This window comes from Camelus bactrianus, chromosome 8 (assembly GCF_048773025.1).
Source record: "Camelus bactrianus isolate YW-2024 breed Bactrian camel chromosome 8, ASM4877302v1, whole genome shotgun sequence".
NCBI classification, from domain to species: domain Eukaryota; kingdom Metazoa; phylum Chordata; class Mammalia; order Artiodactyla; family Camelidae; genus Camelus; species Camelus bactrianus.
Window position 1 is genome coordinate 54,011,681 of NC_133546.1, and position 22,437 is coordinate 54,034,117.

Below are 22,437 nucleotides of genomic sequence, written 5' to 3' on the forward strand. Positions count from 1 at the left end.
AACAGCTGTCAGATTTTTAAACATCTGCATTTCAAATTTAAAAATTCAAGTCAATTTCTATATTGATGTTTCTTTAGTATTTAGATATACAAAATATATGCAAATGGTTTTCAAGTAAGGTCGCCAATAAGGGATTACATACTTAAATATCAAAAACAGTCAAGTAGCATAAAGATCCTCACTTCCTAAATAGACTACACAACAAAGAAAAGGACTGGACAATACTTTACACACTAAAGAAAAGGGCTGGACAAAAAACCTGATAATACTGGAATTCTACATGATTGTATCAGTTCAGTCTATTGATAAACTGTACCTTAATCACTTCAATTCCATAGTCAAAATATTTTACTACAAATTAAATCTATTAATATTAAAACAACCCTATTTATTTAAGTGGACAGGCTGTTAAAAAAAAAAACCCAGCATGGAACTTAATTTTATTCTTTACAGAACACTTTATAATATTTAAATGCTTTCAAATTAATGCTAACAATAGCAATGATCAAAATAATAAGCAAAGAGAATACAATACGTTTAGCGAATGATCAAGTAATAATGAAGACTAAGCAGAAAGGATCTTAAATATGATAGTCTTGTTTCATTCCTTCCTACATTCACACAACAAACACTTACTCATCGTGTGCCAGGTATTGTACCAAGTACTGGAGATAAAATGGTGAACAAACCAAACTCTGTAGCAGCCCCCACGGAACCTTCAGTTTAGTGAGGTGGTCACACTCTAATCAAATAATCTGGCCTCCCTGAAGAAGCCATGCTGCAGCTGCAGGGTGAGAACAAGTTACCATGGCAGAAAGGGAGGAGTTTTCCACACAGGGAACAGTAGGTGCTCTGATCCTGTGGTAGGAGGGAGCATGGCCCTTACACAGAGTCTACAGAATGTTCATGGCCAGAACCCTGAGGACAAGCGTGGGCCTGGTTGCAGGATCTGGAGCTCAGAAACAGGTCTTGGATAGAGGTGTAAAACCAATCTGCAGAGAGAGGCTAATGGAAGCACAGCTGTGTCTCTAGAACACAGCAGAGAGATAACCAACTGTCAAAGGTTGCTGAGAAGATAAGAAAGATTGGATTCAAAACATGGAAGCAGGGCTGGGCTCCGTTGTGGGAAAGCACTGCCTTTTGCATAGCAGGAGGGAGGGAAGTGGAACAGAAACACGTGTTAAAACTCTGGGTATTTTTTGGGCTTGTTGAATCTAGATTTATGGGAACCAATCTCCAGTGGACAATGTAGGCACAGAAACATGGATATGTGGGTTCATCTGGGTTGGGATTTTGTCAGGTAAATGCATCAAAAATGCAGAGAGCAAGAGATTAAGGATTTAAGGATTACTATTAAAGATTTTAAAGAATGATAGGATCTAAACTGGATAAGAAGGGAAATGAAGGAAGGAAAGGGTAGATGGATTGGTAGAACGTGGCAGGGCCAGTGGGTGAGGCATTATGACAAGATCAAAGTACAACCACTATGGGGGTAGGCAAACTGACAGGCTAGAAGGGGAGGAGGTCCTGGTAGCAGTAAAGTGGCTGGTGTAGGAGAAATAGAGCAACTGCTGGGGATGGAAGACCCATGGTGCGGCCATGGGAATAGGTGGCTCAGTGAGGGATAAGGTTTTTGGAGTTGAGCAGGTTGAAGATCTAAGGTCACAAAGTCAGACAGATCTTCTATGCAAGCACTGAAGGCACTGGAACGTTGTAAAGGGTTTGTGGTGAGGAAGAAGACTGTCAGCCAGGTGCCATGTGCTCAGTGAATGAGGGGAAACCACCCTGCCAGCCGTGGAGAGGAGGAGGGGCTGGAGAGAGCTGAAGAGCACCACCCTCAGAAGAACCTGTCCTTGTTGTTTTGCTGTTGTGTAATAGGGAAGAACAAAATCTGACTCCATATCGGATCTGTTTCCTTTACATTAGCCTTTGTAGCTATTGCTTGTTAATCACTAAAGGAATGTTGCCTATAAGCTTAAATTATACATAATGGCCCATCTCTAGGAACCCTGCCTCCCAGGTAATGAGCATTAAGCTAAAATACCTTTGTTTAGCTCCCAGGAACCATCCTGACCAGGCCCACCTGTGAATGACTGCAGGCAGGCAGAAATTAACACATCCCCTCTGGAGGGTGATTGGAACCAGGAAATGTTTGACTTTACGCCCTCCCCTTTTAGTATAAAAGAAGCCTGAAGTCTAACTCAGGCAAGATGGTTCTTTGGGAAACTAGTCCACCATCTTCTTGGTCTACTGGCTTTCTGATTAAAGTTGTTAATAGTTGCCCCAGCACCTCGTCTCCCGAATTACTGGCCTGTCGCATGGTGAGTAGAAATGATCCAGAAGCAAAACTATTTCCCAGGGTGACAACAATTTATCTACCCCTGCCTAAAACACAGGAGATGTGAAGAAATCATGTCAGCACTTGAAAAGGCAAAAAGAAGTGGTGTCTCAGAGGAAGACAGGTCTGAGTGAAGACAGGAGGTGCTCGGAGCTTTTCAGAGTGAGGTCAATGATGCAGCAGGGCACATACGTGGTCCTGGTGCAACAGTTCCACGGGGCACAGAGGGTTGAGAGGTGGGCAAGGGAGGGTCTATGTCGCGGCAGAGAAAGAAAATCCATCACAGAGACGATGGTGCTGGGGAGGACAGAGTGGGATCGCAATTCATCAGTAAAAGCAGAGATGGAAGATTTAAAGTAAAAAATCATCTGGGGAAGAATGCAAGTGGATCTTGGTAGCTAGACTTAGATCTCCTGGCTGAGGTGGTGGCAGACAGATAGCACGGTCTCTATGTGCTAACCCAGCTGGACGCTAGGTCCTGAGCAGGTTTTCTCAACCTCAGCGAAACAGACATTAGGACATTTTTTGCTATTGTGTGGGTGTGGTGGTGTCCTGTTTATTGTAAGATGTTTAGCAGGATCCCTGGCCTCTATCACTAGATGCCAATAGCACCCCGAATCCTGGTGACAACCAAAAATGATGCCAGATTTTGCACAATGTACCCTGAGGGCAAAATCATCCCCCTTCTAGGGCAAAAACATCACTTGGGGAGCACAGAGGCGCTATACTAGTGGGAGCAATGCCTCCATTTCTGAACACATTTTTGGAACTAGTCACCTCTATAGCTTCAGAATCATGGAAAAGAGCTGGTCTCATTATTTCACAGACATACCCAATTCTTCATATTTAAAAAGAAGGTATTTCTCAGGCTTATCACCTCTCTCATTCCTTGATTTGAAGATCCTTTTGACTGTTTCCTCAGAGGATGATGAAGACTTGCCTCCACAGAGAATATTCAAAGGAATGCCCTGCATTTTCTTATTGATTGCCCCTGAGTTTGGGGAATGTGCCAAGCTCCTTCCTGCCCCAGGGCATTGCCCCATGTCATTGCTCTGTTAAGATCTCAGATTACAGAGCACTTCATCAGGAAGTTACTGCCTCATTCTATCATCCTTCAAAGCACTTTTCGCAATTACATTTGTATTGTTACTGGTATGATTTGTTTAATATCTGTTTCCCCCCCTAGAATATACATTTTATGAGGGCAGGAGCCGTATCTGTTTTATTCACTGCTGGATCATCTGCACCAAGTAGTTTTCTTGGCTCCATAGATATCTGTTAAATAAGTACTAAAAGAAAATCTTACGAGTATTTTGAGGATATGTATTATACTCCCTAAAGTGATTGCTTTAAAGGGGACAATAGTCATATACATGCAGAGTTTTCTGGTTATTTTTTAAATCATATACCTTTATAGCAGTATATCTTTTGTTTGAGGGAAATTAGTATCCTAAATTAAACCAAAAAAACATAAAAAGAAGTATCATTCAAAGAATCATAAAACATACCTAGGTTTGGCCAGTAATTAGATCTCAGCGGCTGGTCCTTAGGCTAACATACTAAACTCACACAAACTCGGACTGGTTTGCTTAATTACTTCAAATACACGTTGAGCCCCTGCTCTGTACTTGGTTTGGAATGTGCAGTGTGACTATTTCAGGGCTCACAACACCAAGCAAAGACGAATCCTACAGGGCCGACCTGAGGAAGCGTTCAGACGGCATTCTCCAGCTGGGTTCCTCAGGATCTCAGCCTTAGAAGTTTGCAGAGGAATCAGCAAGCATTCCAGCTGAATAAAAAAGACAAGAAAGAAGAGCACAGTAAGCTAAATGCAAAAAAAGCACACTCCGGGCCTTCGGGATGGTAATACTTTAGAATCCCAAGGAGGCACCTTGGAGAGTTTTATAATCAACATATAACAAGCATTCTGCCTCCATGCTCTCTTAATAAGCAATGGTTCAGAATGTTTTTAAGTTTTAAAGTGTTTTCACCTTATCGGAACTTCAGGGATTAAGAAGTAAAATGTGTTTGAGAACTGATAATAGCTAAATTAAGAGTTACAGTAAAAATTAATGCATCAGATGACCAAAGGGAAAAATTAAGATTTGATCAAATAAAGGTGCAAAAGCTAAACCACGAATACTAGTTGACTTCTCCTTTATAACGATTTTACTTTCTTTCCAAAGATGCATATTAGTGAAATTAAGTTAAAATCAAGTATGTCTTTCTAAGTGCCTACAGAAAGATGATTTTCTATTCAAAGGAGCAGATTTCTAAAAACTAGATAAAAAATAACAGAGAGAGGATGAAAATTAGTAGGAAATGGAAAACAGATTCTTATAGGAGCTTTGAACTTAGCATAATTGGAAATATGTCATAGGATGACGCTGTCAGGCTTGAAATCGCTCCTTGGCTACGTATTCATTCAATCCCACCCCGGGCTTTGGTTTCAATCACTGATGTAATTCTAACCAGAAAAGTAAATTATCTGAATAGTCTGGGTCGTGGTCTAGGACTATGCTCTACAACCCTCATTAGAGGATCTAGCTCCCATTCTTTAATACATCCAAGTGGCAAAATTTATTCCAATTTGGACAGTCTCTCTATTGTCTAAGTTTTCTTTTGAAAAGTGGTAACAGGGTGAAACATTTATGAAAGGAATATGTTAAGCTGTGCCTATTTCTGCTGATTTATGTAAAAGAGAGAGCTATGATTTCCAATCTAACTAAAATATAGTATTTGTTATATTTTATTCAAACCCTCATTGGTATGACTATAGTAATTGATGTTGATATATAATAATTTGCTTAAGATTCCACTGTTATTAAAATCACATTATTTCAAACATTTTTTCATACAATTATATTTATTTCTTATTTTAATTATTGAAAATAGGATGTCTACACTATACTATACATTTATTTCTAATCTGACAAACCTAAAAATGAGCATCATTTTTAATTGATCCATTACGACCGAGCAGGAAAGAGGCTCAGAGAAATTAAAGCACATTGTCTAATCAGCTAAGAGACTTTCTTAGCAACCTACCACTGCCACAGAGTCCTTGCAGAAACTGGGTTATAAACTCCAGGCTCTTACAGCCTAACACAAACAGTAACAGACACAGACACTTGAGATTTAACATGGCAAAAAAGGCTGCCTCTCTCTCCCTCTTCAGAGATGGCCCGCACTCTGTCTATGGAGTGTGTATCTACTTTTAGTCTGAGCACCCAACCCCGACACCTCATGGCCTTTCTCTTGCCTTTCAGTGTGTCTCTCTGAATAAATCTACCTTTACTCAAAATAATAAAAAATTTAAAAATTAAATAAATAAGTAAAATAAAATGGCAAAAGAATATTTATTATTACAGAGAGGTAAAAAAAAAAAACCCTTACTCTTTCTAAAGGTCTAATATTTTTAAATGTTTTCAATAACTCGGTGAATGTAGAACAAGAATCCTGAAAGCTAAAATAATCTAAAATTAAAGGACACATTTAACTTGATATTTTTCAGACATTCCAAACATGACAACTAAAAAAACATAAAATAAATTAAATTCCTGTATTATCTGAAGCCCAACTCACTACATTAGTTCTCCTCAGAAATTATCTAATTATAATCTGCTCCATTCTGCCAAATTTAGTGAAATGAACATCATTTTAAAGGTGAGTTACAACGAGTTAAAGGATGAATCAATCATCCCTGAAAATTATTGTCATTTATTATTTACCATTTTTGGTACATATTATTGACTATTTACTATATGTTTTTATATAAATTATATCATTGGATTATAATTTTATTATTATATAAGTAATATTTGTTTTTACATTTTGTTTATTAATATTAATACTTTATATTTTAAGGTTCCTTTACATAAAGCGTGTCTCGTAGCCAGTCAGACCTCTTCCTTCTCCTCCTCCCGTCTCCTTACACTTTTTCCTGGGCCTGGGATGTGGATTCTTTCCTACCCCAAGGCTCTCACCTCTCCCCATGAGCCCAGGGAGCTCCAGGCCAGCCTCCTGCCTTTTCCCTCCCCAGAAAACAGAAGTGGATTCAGGGCTGGGCCAGTTTGGTGGGACCATAGAAAACAGAATGATAGGGGAAAAGGCTAGAGTTGCTCCCTAGGCATCCAGCTTTTAGGGCTGCTCACTCCCCAATAGAGATATAATCACATTTAGTGCAAATCCTAAGGGTAGTGTTATGTGGGACTGAACGCATATGAGGTGGTCAGATGGTGGAGCATCTACAATTTTCTGAGCCTGTTGGCATCACAGAACTAAATCATCCTGTGAGTACTAGAATGTATTCATCTCAGCCCCCCACATCCACAGACCTAAAACTACAATATATTCTCCACCAAGTTAGCCTGTGTGGTCACTGTGCAAAGAACATCAGACCAGTCTGTCTACTTCCATTTGGGGTCAATGCTACTCCCAGCTTTGCCTCACTTTAGGGACCAGGGCTCCTGAGGGCTGAGATCTGTTCCCTTGGCCCACTTGTTCCCGAATCAGGGTCCACACAGGTGTCCCCTCTAGTCCTGAGCATCCATTATTTAGCCCAAGCTCAAATGAAATCACTAGGGACTGGCCCCCACCGTCAAAGTTGTAGACTTAGGGCAGAATTCAGATGTAGCTTGATCAAAAACACCTCCAAAATTGTGGAGATGTTTTTCACTGATTCATAAAATAAATATTTCTGGAGGAACCACTTTATGCAAGACCCAGAGCTGTGTTCCTAAGATACAGTAATTAATACATGAGTTCCTCCTTTCATAAGGCTTGTCATGGGCCATAATGGACAGCAAGGAGTGGCTTGAGAATATTTTAGCCTTCACAATCAGCATTAATTTTTCTCAAAGCCATCTCAAATAAGCATACTGCCCAGAGCACAGCATGCTCTGCTCTGCAAACACATCCTCAAGACCAGTTTCGAGCCCTTCCCTTCTAAACAACAAGCTGCCCTCAAGCTCCATCCTGGCCAATGCCATGGCCTGTATAATTCATTTTTTAATCATATTGGGATAAGTGCAAGGGGCTTTAAGCACAGTTCCCTCATCTTAAAAATAGTCATATCCACCTCATAGGGATGTTGTGAACCACAAGGATGGTTTAACATATGCAAATCAATCAATATCAACAAAAGAAAAGACAAAAGCCACATTATCATCATAAAAGATGCAGAAAAAGCATTTGATAAAATTCAACATCCATTCATGATTAATAACTCTCACAAAAGTGGGTATGGAGGGAACATATCTCAATAAAAGCCATTTATGACAAACCCACAGCCAACATAATAATCAATGGTGAAAAGCTGAAAGCCTTCTTACTAAATTCTAGAACGAGACAAAGATGCCCACTCTCACCACTTCTATTCAACATAATATTGGAAGTCCTAGCCACAGCAGTCAGACCAAAAAAGAAACAAAAGGCATCCAAATTGGAAAGGAAGAGGTAAAATTGTCATCATATGCAGATGACATGATACTCTACAAAGAAAACTGTAAGAACTCCACACAAAAACTATTAAACAAATTCACAATTCAGCAAGATACCAGGATACAACATTAACACATGGAAATCTTTTGTTTTTTTTTACACTAATGATGAAATAACAGAAAGTGAAAAAAAATCCCCTTTAAAATTGCATCAAAAAAATACCTAGGAATAAACATCCCCAAGGAGGTAAAAGACTAATATATTGAGAACTATAAAACATTAATTAAGGAAACTAAAGACGATTCAAAGAACTGGAAAGATTTCCCTGCTCTTGGCTTGGAAGAATTAATATTATTAAAATGGCCATACCATCCAAAGCAATCTACACATTTATCGCAATCCCTATCAAATTATCCATGACATAGTATGGAGGTTGTTGGAAAGGTACCAGAATTCCCAAAGGAACAAAAGGCAACCTTGTACTCTTTGGCTCATTGTACAAGGGTACTCACCAGTTTACACAATCAACCTCTCCCCAACATCAAAACCCCTCTGGCTTTCCATCTGAGGGCTGGCATCTGCTTTCCCTCGTCAGACATTAACCTGACCAACCATGCCAAGTACTTTTCTCCTGGGCTTTGTACATGGCTGGCACTAACTCGTTGGTTGGCTCAAATTAAATATCCCATTCAAAAGAACTAAACTCTCCCCTTCAGGGCTTGGTAAGTTTAGTGCTGGTGTCTAAGGAGAAATCTTAAGGTGTAGAGAAGATGAGACCAAGTGTCAGAGATTCCCTGGCTTACTTGACCCTGACCAGTCTCCTCACGTTCATGAATTTGGTACTCTGGTAGAGTGAACACCTGTTCTTGCACCTGCCTGGCTTCCAACAAGGTTCTGTTGGTATCAAGCACCTCCCACCACCTAGCCTTGGCTGATGGGTCTAAGAGTATGGCCTAACCCAAGCTGAGCCAATCGGAGCTCTTCTCTGGGATTTGGAATTGGAACCACCAGCCTGCAGATCAGTTGGGCCGTTCAGCTGCAAGTAGAGAACAATACAGGAACTGATGGAGGTGGCTCCCTTTATACCAATCCTATCTTTATTATAAATGTTTATATTTTGTTCATCATTATCGTTGAAATTTACATTAAAATAGTATTTATCTTGATCACCTACTTTTTTGGTGCCCTCTAAAATTCTACACCTTTCTCATTTCATCCTAGATTCAGCTGTTTTCTGCCATATGGATTAGGAAACCAAGAAAGCAATTATGCAGGAAAAGAAATAGAAAAAGAAACAAGCATACAAAGAAGAAGTTAGAAGAGATGGAAAGAGAATATTCTGGATTTTTCATGCATTCCTGCCTCTGAGGGTATATGAAATTACCTAGATTTTTATAATAAATTCTTTGTTTTATTTAGGCTAACTCAACTGAGGGTTAAAAGATGCCCAAGAAATTCAATTAGGGTCCTACAAAAGATTTTACTTGTGAAAAAAGGGGGACTCTGCTGCTTCATAAACACAGAGAGACACATATATTCATTTATTTTGAGCTTATCTGAAAGCCTAACCACCATTTAAATTTTAAATATTGCTTCTATGAGAAAATACACTCCAAGAACTCCCCAGAAAACATGTTTAGATAACTAATATTCACATTTTTGTGACACTTAATGCTGTCTCCACTACATTCTTTAAAAGGCCAAAGACCTGTAGATTCAATTTTAACTGCTTTTTCACACAAATTCATTATATGAAGAGGCAAAATAAAAGGTTTATGCCCATGTCTCAGTGGTCAACTACTGAATGTATAAAATATTATTTTGGTAAACAGAGAATTTATTGACTTCACTATACATCATTTAAAGGCAAGAAACATATTTATTAAAATCGTTAAGAAAAAAACTTTAAAATTTTAAGTATCTTTTGATCAGATTTTCAGCTCACCTTAACGAACTTGAGAAGGGAATAGGGGATTTTCCTCCATAGCACGACTACTGTACAAGAACAAGGTGGGCAGAATTCTTTACATTTATTGGTGCAGAGTTTGGCTGTGGTAATTCTCAAAATATGTCATGTCCCCCAAAAGACTAGTAATACAAATATCAGTCCTTGTGGTTAAAAGTCCAACCAAATAAATTTAGTCTGCAAACACAAAATAAAGCAAATATTTTATAAAACAGAGCTGGGTTCCCTTATCAACCTGCTGTCATGACAGCTGACCCATCCTGGGCAACCACTCTGGGCTAGTTATTTACCTTTTTCAAGTCTGTTTTTTCATTTTCTGAAAATACAAATACTAGCACCTGGTCACAGAGCTGTACAATACATGGAACATACCCAGCTCAAAGACTGATATGTCGCAGGGCCTCGTTATATATATAATTAGGAATCACATGGTGATATGCTTAGGTGATAGGTATATAGGGGAATCTTCACTTTTGCTTCACTTTTTGCTAATGCAATTCACATGCTAAGAACTAATTTTTTTAATGCCAAAAATGTGTATATCAGCAATCCTCTTGGGGCTGTTCTCAGGACCCCTGCAGCCTGGGATGATTCAGGACCCCACTCCAAGCTCTCCAGCAGAAACGAGCACTCACCTTGGGAAATGAGGCAAGCTTTTCTCGAAACTACAGCAATTCTTTCACATAATAGAAATTATTCACTGGCCTCACCCTTAGGGAATGTTCATCAGTGGAATCGCTGCTTTTACTGGTGAGTTTCTTTTCAAATATAGTCTGACTGGTAAGTAGCATTGATGGGGGTTGTACCTTTATAGTTTTTATTTTTACTTAAATGTTTCAAGGTTGTCAGAGCTTCACTTAGACAAATTTTTTAAAGTGAACATTAAAAATACAATATTCTTAAAGAAAAAAATATCTTATTAAGCCATAATAAAGTGAAAGGGAAAAGAAAAATAAGTAAGTGTCATATAGGTCTGACTTGATTACATGGAAAGAAGACCAGCTAGACTAACCTAGGTTAACATGATCAACAAACATAAAATACTAAAAAATTAATTACTGAAAGCACACCCATTCTACTGATATATAAGAAATTGATTAATTCTCACTATTATAATATATTTGTTTAATAATGTTTTAGTATTACACTCCTTTTAAAAATACTTGATTTTTTAAATTATTAGTTATTTGGATCTCAGTAATTTATAGTAATTACAGGGAAATATCACCACTTTTTAAGCAGGCAAAAGTAAAATGCAAGAGATATAGGGTAGTTTACAGTAAGAAAGCCTAGAGATTAAAAAAATATGAATTATAAATCTTGACCATGAATAACTTGTTACATTAAATGATTCTTCAGTATACTCAAGGGCTTGTTGATTCTAGTCAACGAATTACACCAAATTAGTAAGTCTTGAAAGGAAATGTTGCTTCTAAGCATAAAAGAATTAGGACGCATACAATGGGCCCCATCATTATTTATTTATATATTATATATGGTGATAATTTATCTTTAATTCTGATTATTTCATAAATTGCTGTATTTTCAACACCAGTAAATTGGTATATTTTATCAATAGTACATCATCCTGTGGTGTGTAATAAATGATATTAGCTACCCCTGTAGTCTGGAAGGCAAACATCAAGGGTACCCCACTGGCATCCTTTCCTGTTTGGAACATTCATTCCTGAAGGTTGACAAGGATGCTTGCTCTTTCAGAGAGTGAAGACACCTACGCTCTCCCACCAAATAAAAAAGACGTGAGATGACTTAACTCTAACAGGAAAGGTCCAATGTATGATTAAAGCAGTTTTCTACCTGAATAGAAATTCAGGCCAAAAGAACACAATTGTCCCCTTCTTATAAAACCTTACTCCCTTTTAATATGTAAAATAAAAGGCATAATCATTCAGTACATATTCCTGAGATCATAACCTTAAAGCCTTTCTATTAAGCAGCTGCTATTCTAAGTTTTAATTTAAAATAATTATCAATAATAACCACTTCACCTACTACCAGAGCCAAAAGCTTTCTGTGACTGCTGTTGTATTAAGAGGCACTTCACATGCATGACCACATTTAATCCTCACAATAACCAGCTGTGGAAGACATTATTACTTTCATTTTATTGATAAAGAACCTAAAGGTAAGTAATTCACACAAGGCACAGGACTAGGAATTGGTAGCGTCAGGGATCAGAACGTAGTCTGTTTGACTCCAAACCTTATACTCTTAATAATTCTGCTCTAATCCCAAATTTTATAATAAGTCATAAAACTACTACTTTTGAAGAAATACCTAAAATCAAAATATATCAATTATATGAAAATTATAGAAGAAAGGTAGTAAGTTCTCCTTAACAATATAAGCCACAAATAGGTATATAATGATACACTGAGGATTTCTTATAATTCTATAGTAGGGCAAAAAATCAAGAGGCAAAAGGCTATCTTTTTGCAGGTGGATTTCACCAAAGGTCACCAGGATACATACCAGTATAAGTTGGCCCAGCACAATAATCCCAGATAAATAGATACTTATAATACGAAGAGAGTAAATTCTTTTTTACATTCTGGAACACACTGAATCATCCATTGTCTTGGACAGGGCAACGTGAAGCCACATCTCATGTAGTTAGGAAAGGAGAGCCAACATCCATGCAGTCTATGAGAGTCCACGCAGTACAGCTTCAGAGTCTTCCACACTATTCAGTGCAACACTTGACATATTTGAAAGCATCTAGTTTAGTGCTTGGTACACAGTGGTGCTCAGTAAACATAAGTTTGACTCTTATTCCTCGTCTCTTGGATGGAAAGATAGAGGGCACACTGTGCAAAAGTGTGGATAAGAGCAGAGCTGGAAGAGAAACCAAATGTGTTGGAAGACAGTCAGCCTCAGACAGACTCTAACAAGATGAGGTTAATAGGGCCCGAAAATGTTCTGTAATGAAGTGTAGCTTAAGAGTCACGTGAGAGTAAAAAAAATTTTGCTGCTATGAATAGTTCTCAGAAGAGCATGAGATACAAGACAATTCATTAATGTTTTCCATAAATAATTTACACATCAATAAGAAAAAGATGACTATATCCATAGGAAATAATGGACAAAGAGCATAAATAGGCAAATTACCAAAGCAGAGAAATAAAGGAAAACTAAACATACAAAAACATTCACTCCGTTCACTATAAAAATGTTAGTAATAAAAATGCAAATAAATTAACAACCACTTCCTTCCAATCATATTGGCAAAGAACGATGATGGCTAATGGGATCAAGGAAAATGATGCTCACATACGCCAGCAGGTATTTAAATTGGTACAATTATTCCAGAAGGCAATTTGTAATTACGTACCAAAGGCCTTAAAATGGGCAAATCCTTTGATCTAGAAACTCCACATCTAAAAATCTACCCTATGGAAATAATCAGATAAATGTTCAAAGGTATATGTACAAGGGGGTTCACTGCAGTGTTGTTTATACAAGCAGAACATAGAAGCAAACTGTACGCTCAGGGATGAGTTAAATAGCATATATCTGTCAGCGGAGAAACAAGCAGAAATTTTAAATGACAGTGGAGAAATTTACTTTTAACATAAATAATACTTACATATTTAAGAGAAAAGTAATAAATCACTACTTATCATATTACTTGAAACCACTTTTGTAAGAACATGTATTTTAAGTGTCAATAATGATTATTGCCATGTGAAAGGTTTTTCATAAACATTGCTTATCCGTATTTTCTAATGTTTCTACAATAAATTTGTTCTTTGTATGTATGTAATTAAAAACAAGGGTAACAAAAAAAGGAGGTTTCCATTTGTGTCCTAAATCCAGCACTTACCAACCATATAACTTGAGGCAACTCAGTTAATTCCAAGACTCTTGTTTCTTCATATATAAAATTGGTATAAACTATACCTCTCAGGGCCAGTAGGAGAATAAAACTAAAAGCAAAGGCACTTTGAAGCTATAAAGTACTTACTTGATAAACATTGGTGTTATTACTTGCTGACAGAAAGTCCAATAAAAGACAACCCCATAAAGAAGCTGGGAAAATAAAAACTGACTGCCTCTCGGGTGACATTAACAGACACATGGGGAAATGCCAGTCCTCCCCCACCTGCACAGGTCATCACGTGTGTGGAGTGCAGCGTTTCTCACTGTCGTGTTAAAGGGAAGGGCGGATGATGATGTAGACGATAGGAAAACCTTTATTAAGCACTTGAGAAGTGTCTAGCACAGGAACACTTTCCATATCTTATTTAATCCATTAGGCACTTTACTATCTCTTTTTATGGGTTAAAATATTAAGGCATAAAAAAGTCAGTTTGTTAAGAGCCACACAACCAGTAGATGGTGAAACCAAGCTTCAAACCCAGCAGACTGATTCAAGTCCACCCTTTCAGCACACCTAACACGAATACAGGAAATGTATTCCAGGACACAGTCACATCCTCAAGTGCTGAAGAGATCAGGACCAACAGCCACAGGCACTGAGTACCAGGACCAGAGAGTGGAGGCAACATCGACTTCCTCTGACTCAATACGAAGTTTCCAAAGATCTAAGATGCCCAACGACTGAATAAGTAACTACGCACGGTAATATCTCCCTCAACGGAAGTGAAAACATGGGCCCATAGCATATTCAAGGCTGTTCTGAAGGGAACTCAAATGGCCCTGGGCCTGCCTGACCCATAGAAGCTGATAGCTGGGGATTAGGACCTGCAATCACCAGGGGCAGGTGTCTCCCATGGAGGCCCCCGCTATGGGCCGAACTGGGTCCCCCAAGTTTCCATGTTCAAGTCCTAACCCTCAGTCCCTTAGAATGTGACTGTACTTGGAGATAGACCCTTTAAAGCAGTAATTAAGATAAAATGAGATTATATCGGTGAGCTCTAACCCAGTATGAATGGTGTCCTTTTAGGACGAGATTGGCACACATGCAGAGGAAGGACCATGTGACGACACAGCAAGAAGGCTAAAGAGGGAGGCCTTAGAAGAAAGTAATCCTGCCTACACCATGATCTGGGACTTCTAACTTCCAGAACCAAGAGAAACTAAGTTTCTGTTGTTTAAACCCAGTCTGCGGGACTTTGTTGTGGCAGCAAGGCGGGCCACAGCCCAGCACCAGCAGGTCCTTGCCCCGGCTGCTCTCGGGCCATCACTCTGCTCCAAAGTGGAAATCAGTCTTTTCTAGCCACTGCTGACATAGTCTGCCAGTCTCCTCCAAGGTTCTAAAGCTCACAGGCTGTCCCACTGACCACCTTACCTCCAGGTCTGGGATGACTGGTGCTCCCCTCGGAGCTGGATCACAGGTGACTCTCAGAAATGTCAGCCTCGGGGGACCCTTGGAGCCTGAGACAGCTGCCTCTCCACCACTGCTTGCTTGAGTAGCTAGCTCCTGGCTTTCACTTATTCAGTCAGTGCTCACCTTTCTCCAGGTGCTAAACCTACCACTCTGAGAGGACATTCCCTCTGGGAAGTGGCTCACACTCTGAGGGGTATCGTTTGTTTGTTTTACAGGAGCCCTTCCCTCCCCAAGTTGCATGAGTGCTGCAGGGGCCCAAGCAGAGAGGGATGAGGGTGCAGAGTGTGGATGCACAGCCTGGTCACACACTGAAGCACCTGCCACCGCCCTGAACAATGTCTCCAAGGTCAAGCTGTGGGCACCTGTAAGCCTACCGCACAACTTCAGGTGATTATTTTCCTCAGGTGTTCTCCAAAGCTTCCTCCCTGCAGTAACCCCACCAGTCTGTCACTTATGACTGCAAATGTCTGCACCCTTTCCAATGCAGTCCTCTTCTGTGATCTACCCACAGAAGGGAAGGGGACACTGCCCAGCTCCACATGCTGGGGGATGTGGAAATGCAGCCCCAGCCAAAGTACCCAGGCACATGGCAGTCAAACAAATGTAGGCAAAAGCCTTTATCCATCCAATCATTTCAATGCTCTGCTTCAAATTATTGCAATAAAAGCCAAATTCCTTAAAAATGGTACCCTCACCAACATTTCCTGCCTTCTGTCCTACCACTCGACATCTTGTTTTCTGGTCACAGTCATGCAGATCTACTCATCCATACTGAGCTATTCTCTCCCTTCAGGACACTGGTACTTTTTATGCTCCTCTTCACCTGATTAGCTCCTATTCATCCTGCAATTCCCAGATGTCACCTCCTCTGGGAAGCCTTCCCTGAAGCCCCCTCTCCCCCAGGTCTGAGTTCATTAATCTCCTACAAGCTCCAATAACATCTATGCCTCCACATTCACAGCATAAGCAGCACTCTAAATAATTACTTGTTTGGGGAAAGGGAGGCAGAAGCTATTGGTTCAGCCTCCTTTCCACCTCTAACCTCACCCCAAGGTCTTTTAAGTGGGATTACCATTCATCTAGGGATCGTCACAGTTTTGTCTGTTGTCCTACTGTAATTACTAATTGTAGCCCTCATTTGTTCTCTTTGGTTTCCCAGTTTGGCTTATAAATTATTTGGTCACCCTGTTGACACAGGCAGGATCCACATCTATCTTGCTCGCTGTCTTGAATCCCCGGGGACTACCATTATTCTCACAAAATTCCCCAACGTAGAAAACGTAGAAGTATAATACATCTCTGTTTTAGAATGAAGAGCATGAGCTCTTAATGCCAGCTTATTTGCATATATTGAATCACAATGTTTTAGTTTATATTATCAAAATTCATGCCCTAAAAAGAATAAAATGCTTCACTGAATATCAAAAATTCCTCTAGCAAGAACAAGGGTGAAGTATCTAGTCACCGTCATGAATATAGCTGGAGACTTTGGGAACCAAACTAAAATATAATGTTTAAGTCAGTTCTTCCAGTCACATTAACATGCCCCTTTTTCAGCTCTTACTTTAATTTAATTTTTAGCTCCGTCACTCCTCTATGAATAGAAACATAAAATGCTTGGATCAGTTACACCACCTTGTCAAAATAACCTAACCTGCAATTATAACATCCTAAGGTGCTTTTAAAAAATGTTACCATGAAAACTTTTTTATTAAAGAATTTCTTATAGTTCTCACACCACTGAAAATTAAACCATCCATTTGCATCTTTACAGATGGCAAAATGTAGACCTTGAGTGTTTTACTATATAAAAATTATTTGTATGATGAAAACATTATTATATGGAACAAACAATGTGCTACATTTATGTAATTATTTCATTAGAAAATTCTGTATTAAAAAGTTATTAATCAGTGAATGAGCATTCTTCTCTGATTAATGATTGCCTTCTAACAAATAGAAAATATACAGTTTACAGTTCTCTAGCCTATGACCTAGATGCAATCCAAACTCCACTGTCAAACAGAGAAACATTCTTACTGTTAAATTTTAAAACATGAACTCTTCATTCAAATATTTACTAAAGGCTTAATATATTTCCAATAATCACTAAACAAGAGGTGGCGACAGACACAAAAGATTTAAAAATAGTCTCTGCCCTTCAAATAGCTTATAATCTACAAAGTGCGGCATAACATCCACATTTGCATCACCCTAGTAGTATAAGACATTACGCATTTTATTCAACTGAGAGATGTACAATTTCTTCTCATTTTAAAACTTCTAAAATTGAGGTTGTACCTCAAATTGATTTATTAATTAACATGCTGATGTACTGAAAAGCTGATGTGTATCTTACATCTGCAAGAAGTATTAGAACTGGGGAAGTGGGGGAAGGGTGTTGCTCAGTGGCAGGTAGAGTGTGTGCTTAGCATGCATGGGTTCAATCCCCAGTACCACCGTACCACCATTAAAAAAATTAATAAACCTAATTACCTCCCCCAGCAAAAAAAAAAAAAAAAAAAAAAAAATGTAGTAAAGTAAGAAAAAAAAAAGAACTGGGGAAGCACTATAGTTCAAGTATCTAAAGCAGGAGGCAAGGGGTACATGCGCTATTGCATTTAATTCTTACATTGATCTAACATTATGAGAATTAAATGGATTCATTTTTTTCAGAAGAAAAAGCAGAGGCCCAGCAAGCTGAAATGCTCGAGGTAAAAAAACAGGGAACACTGAAGCTGAGACTCAAGTCGGGCTCTGTTACGCTCTGCTGCACCACACTGTCCTACCAAAGGCAAGATGGTTGTCAGTCAGAATAGTAGGGGAAGGTGAAATGGAGGAGCACCGAAGGATGCAGAGAGAAAGCAGGAGGCTTTCCAGATGAAAACCACAGCATGCTGAAAGATACAGAGGCTTCCAAGTTATGCTTTTATATAATAAGAACCCTGTACCAGCTAGAGACACAATATAGACATGTGTTCAGTCTGCCATCTTTAACAGGAAGCCCATTCGGTAAGTTCCATTTTGATATCCATTTTACTAATTAGGAAATTGAGGTTTAGAAAAATTAAGTAACTTCACAAAGGTCACACAACCAGTATGGGAGCTGGGGTGAAAACTTAGGCAGTCTATCTCCAGACCCACCCTTTCTAACCAGTAAGCTACTCTGCATCTTCAGCTAGTACAGGGTTCTGATTTTACAAAAGTATAACTCAGAAGCCTCCGTATCTTTGAGTGTGTTGCACCTCTCATCTGGAATGCCTGTTATAAACATGCTAATTCTCTCAGACAAAATATTTGGTTTTCCATAAACACACAGATCTGACCAGGCTAAGTAATAAACCATTCACTAACCATCTTCTCACTCACTCATTCAACATTTAAATAGCATTCGACATACGTAAGGAATGCACATAAAGAGTAAGATTAAAATGACTTTGTAAAACAAAATGTTTTTTTTTAACATGCAAGTGATAAAAGCTATCACTTCTTAAAGCATAATTTTCTTTCAAAAAAAGAGATATAAGGTAGAAAAAAGTACGTGGGAATGGGGTTAAGTTCCTTCAGCCACGGTGAGCTATGCATTAAAGGATATCATAACTGTGAATTACCAGTAGGGACCATGTCCTGCTCATCTCTGAGTTAGGAGGAGCTTTGTTTCCAGAAGACTTGCTAATAAATGAATTGTTTATAAGTCATTCTTGTTGAGGGGGTTAATGGACTTTGACCACAAATGCAGACGTTCCAGACCCCTCCAAGAACACTACTCTCTGTCGTTAATATGCACTCCAAGTCTTTTACAGAATATACACATAATGTTAACCACTTCAAGATATTAAAACCAAAAAGAAATCCAAATTTCATTTTCATTAAAAAACTAATGTCACTTTAAAACTTTGGTGCAACATTGAACAAAACAACGAGATGTGACAGAGTCAAGGGGCATTTAGTCTGAGTGGTCGTGGAGAGCCTCTGAAGACATGAAGTGCATCTGAAGCATCAATTTTACAAAGGTCAAAATACCGAAGAATATTCCCAAGTCAGAGGCCAGAAAGTTTTCTACATTTTGTTTTGCGATTTGAGACATGTTTTGAATCGGGACATGACTTTTCGGCATGAGTCAGAAGAGGAGGAGGCGAGTGGAGCCTGTTTTCTTGCCTCAGTCAATAGGCCTGGGTGGGCTCAACAAGTGGGAGGATGAATCTCGGAGAGAAGAGTGTGGAGGAGGTCGAGGGGAAAAAGGGCTGTCAAATCCGTCATGTTTGATATTTCACAATGACTGAAGTAGAATTGTTCCTTTATCAATCCTCATTTTCCCAATGCACAAAATCTAAAATGACACAATTTTAAGTGTATTTCTTTTCATTAGTAGCTGCTTATTGATCCATGGTTTGATATAAAGTTATTTCAGGTCTTATGGAATCACAAGCGTTACAAAGTTTTTTTCATAAAAAAAAAAAAAAGGGGGAGGTAGGGGCAGGTTGGGAGGGACCAATCTAGCAGTAGTGGTATTTGAGAATAAATTAACAACAAAAAAAATTTAGTATTACCATTTATTGATGACAAACACTAAGTTTTACTTACATTCTTTGGGGAGAAAAAATTCCAGCGTCAACAATGAATGGAAGTAGTACTTAACTCGCAAGGCCACTGTGCTTTTTACCTGGACCACATATAGATCTCAGTGCACACATTTCTGTGCAGAGCAACACATTTAAGTGCACTTTCTAATGAAGACATCATTGCCCTTTGGTGATATCCAATGTATTTCTAGGATATACAGTATGTAGTACTATATACTCTTAATAAAAACACCACCACCATGTTCATTTCATGAAGAAAGCACACTAGAATTACATTCCATGGGTTCAATAACTGTGTGTAACAGAAAAAGACTTGCCCACCTACATCACAAAAATCTTAAGCTTCAAGAACTATCTAATGGCTTAGCTAAATATTTTTTACCCATGCCATTAAAAACAACAACTTTTGGTCTCTCTGGGGAAATTGCTAGGAATGCCACCTAGAGTAATCTACCAAGCAGAGAATATGAATCCAACACCAAGTCTGAGGGAAAGGTGAAGTAACTTTCCCAAGGTCACTGGGCTAGAAAGTGACAGAGCCGGGTTGAAATCCAGGAAGTCTGACTAGGGTTCACACCCTCTCATCATAGACTATGTTGCCTCCAGAATTAGCAACACGGAATAGGTGGACTCCACAGATTTCCAGAAAGCAAAATCTCTTCCATAATTGCTCAGTAATTTCCAAGATGTCAGCTATCACAGATGATTTTCTGGAAAATATTCAGCATAACCGTTTCTCTTGTGGACCCTCTAAAATCTGGCCATGGGTTCCAGTAAGGCACTTAGCATGAGAATAACTGTCTGGTTTCAACTCCAGGCCCACTAGCTTGGGCAAACATGTAACCCCTCTGTGCCTAAGTTTCTACTTTCTGTAAAATGGTGTTACTAACACTACCTACTTCACAGCTTAGCAACAAGGGTTTAAAGAGTCAATATAAGTAAAGTACTAAGAACAGTGCTGAGAATATTAAATTAACAAAAGCTTTAGCTGTCGTCATTGTACTGCCAGAGTAAAAAGGCTACAGACTTCAACCCTATGATCCCTCCTCACCTGTACTCCCAAATTACTGCCACTCTACATACTAAGGCACCTTAGAGAAGGTGCTGTGATGACTCTGTAAAGATACCTGGGAGACACTGCTCACAGCAACCATTAGGAAGTGTCCTTTTCGATGAGAATCTTGAGAGGGATTTCTTTCTGGTCCTGGTATAAAGAAATGAATTGTACTGATGCTCCTGAACAACTGGTTTTGTTTTACTCACAAAGGCTTTAAATCAAGTAACTAACCAAGCTTCATATTTTACCATGACTGCCAAGAACATTTAGCACGAAACACATTTCTACTTTTTTAAGTATCTATGCACTTTTTTATGATTGTTCATGGTTCTTTTTATGGTCATTCTCTTTCTTTTTCCTTGGCCAGCCACTTCTCATTTAAATTTTTTTCTTTTATAATAACCAACGTATGAAACAAAATGTCAGGAGGAATAGGAAAAGAAAAAAAAGGAAGAGTGATGATCTCCTCAGGATCTACTTCCAAGTCTACGGGAGCAGGGTTGGCATCTGTTTCTGAGCTAAAGGTCTAAGAAGGGCAAAAACATAACATGAAAATCACAGATTTGGAAGTGGCCTGCCCCAACCATGCCCTCACCCATATGTTAATCTGTCCAGTGATCGATATCATAAAATAATGTTCCAGGCCCCTATTTCTCACTGTCTCCTCCTCACAAACAAAGCACATATAATTCCAAGTTCATGGGCAGTGAAATGACAGATTCTTGACTTACTAACGAACAAGTCTGCTGAGTGCCCAGTACATTTCAGGCAGGTATCTGGAATATATGAGCAAGCAGAACAGATAAAACACCTGCCCCCTCAAGCTTACCTTCTCTAGGAGGAGACAGGTAAACAATAAACATAGCAAATAAGCAAACTGTAGGTGTGCCTGGGAGTGGTAAGTGCTATGAAAAAACTCAAGCAAGGTAAATGGGATCTGGGTGAAGGACTCACGTAAAAAAGTTTTTTTTACCAGGAACTGAAACCAAGAACTATAATAATTCTGAATGGTTATATTGGTTAGAATGATAAATACCAATTTTTTAAAAAATATTTTTTGTCCTAAATAAACTCACATTTTAAACATCTGAAAGTACTGATTCTGTTGATGTTTCTTTAGTACAGTTAACACTTTTTCATAAAACAAAATAAATCATCTCATCACTTGTATAAACCCTATATTTCCCAGCCCCTTCAGTAAAACCTCGGATTCCAGATAGTCTTATATAACATTCCCTTTCTGGTCTTGCACCCACACCCATAACTTTGGAAACTCCAAATGCACAGGGATGACAGGTCATCAGTTTCAGGGTTTGTCTCATGGGCTCTCAAAAACACAACCATCCTCTTGGCCCCCATATTCTCTCTTGTCCACTGTGCAAAGATGCCCACTGCTGAATCTACAAATGGAACCCAGAGGGGTACCACTCACGCCAAAATCACTGATGATGGCAGTAATCTGTGATAGCCCCTAGATGCCGTGAAGACACTTTTCTGAAGGAGTCTCTGCCCAAAAGTGTCCTTTTGTACAAAAACCATAATTCTAAGTGTCAGAATTGCCCACCTCACCAAGGCCACGGTGCACTTAGAATCCCACAGGGGTTTCAGTCAAACAATGCATTTTTATCTTCCGTGCTCTTTGTATAGAATCCCTCTCTTTCTAGGACTTGGGCTTGGGTCCAAGTGGACTTGGGCCAGGGGACAATCTGGTGGCAGATACTGTGCTGTACTTGGATTCAA

General features: G+C 38.9%; 1 protein-coding gene across 6 annotated transcripts in view; it reads right to left on the bottom strand.

Moving 5' to 3' along the window:
- KLHL32 (kelch like family member 32) overlaps positions 1 to 22,437 on the bottom strand; it is a 185,561-nt gene that overhangs the window by 141,031 nt on the left and 22,093 nt on the right. For 5 of the 6 annotated variants that reach the window (XR_006722443.2, XM_010948406.3, XM_010948410.3 and 2 more), the window contains exon 2: positions 4,040 to 4,127. The exons of the other annotated variant lie outside the window; for it this stretch is intronic. Coding sequence is in view for 4 of the 5 variants with exons in the window: in XM_010948406.3 (XP_010946708.1) it covers positions 4,040 to 4,062 (23 nt within the window). In the remaining variant the exon portion in view is untranslated. The remainder of the gene's footprint in view (positions 1 to 4,039; positions 4,128 to 22,437) is intronic. 6 annotated transcript variants of the gene reach the window in all.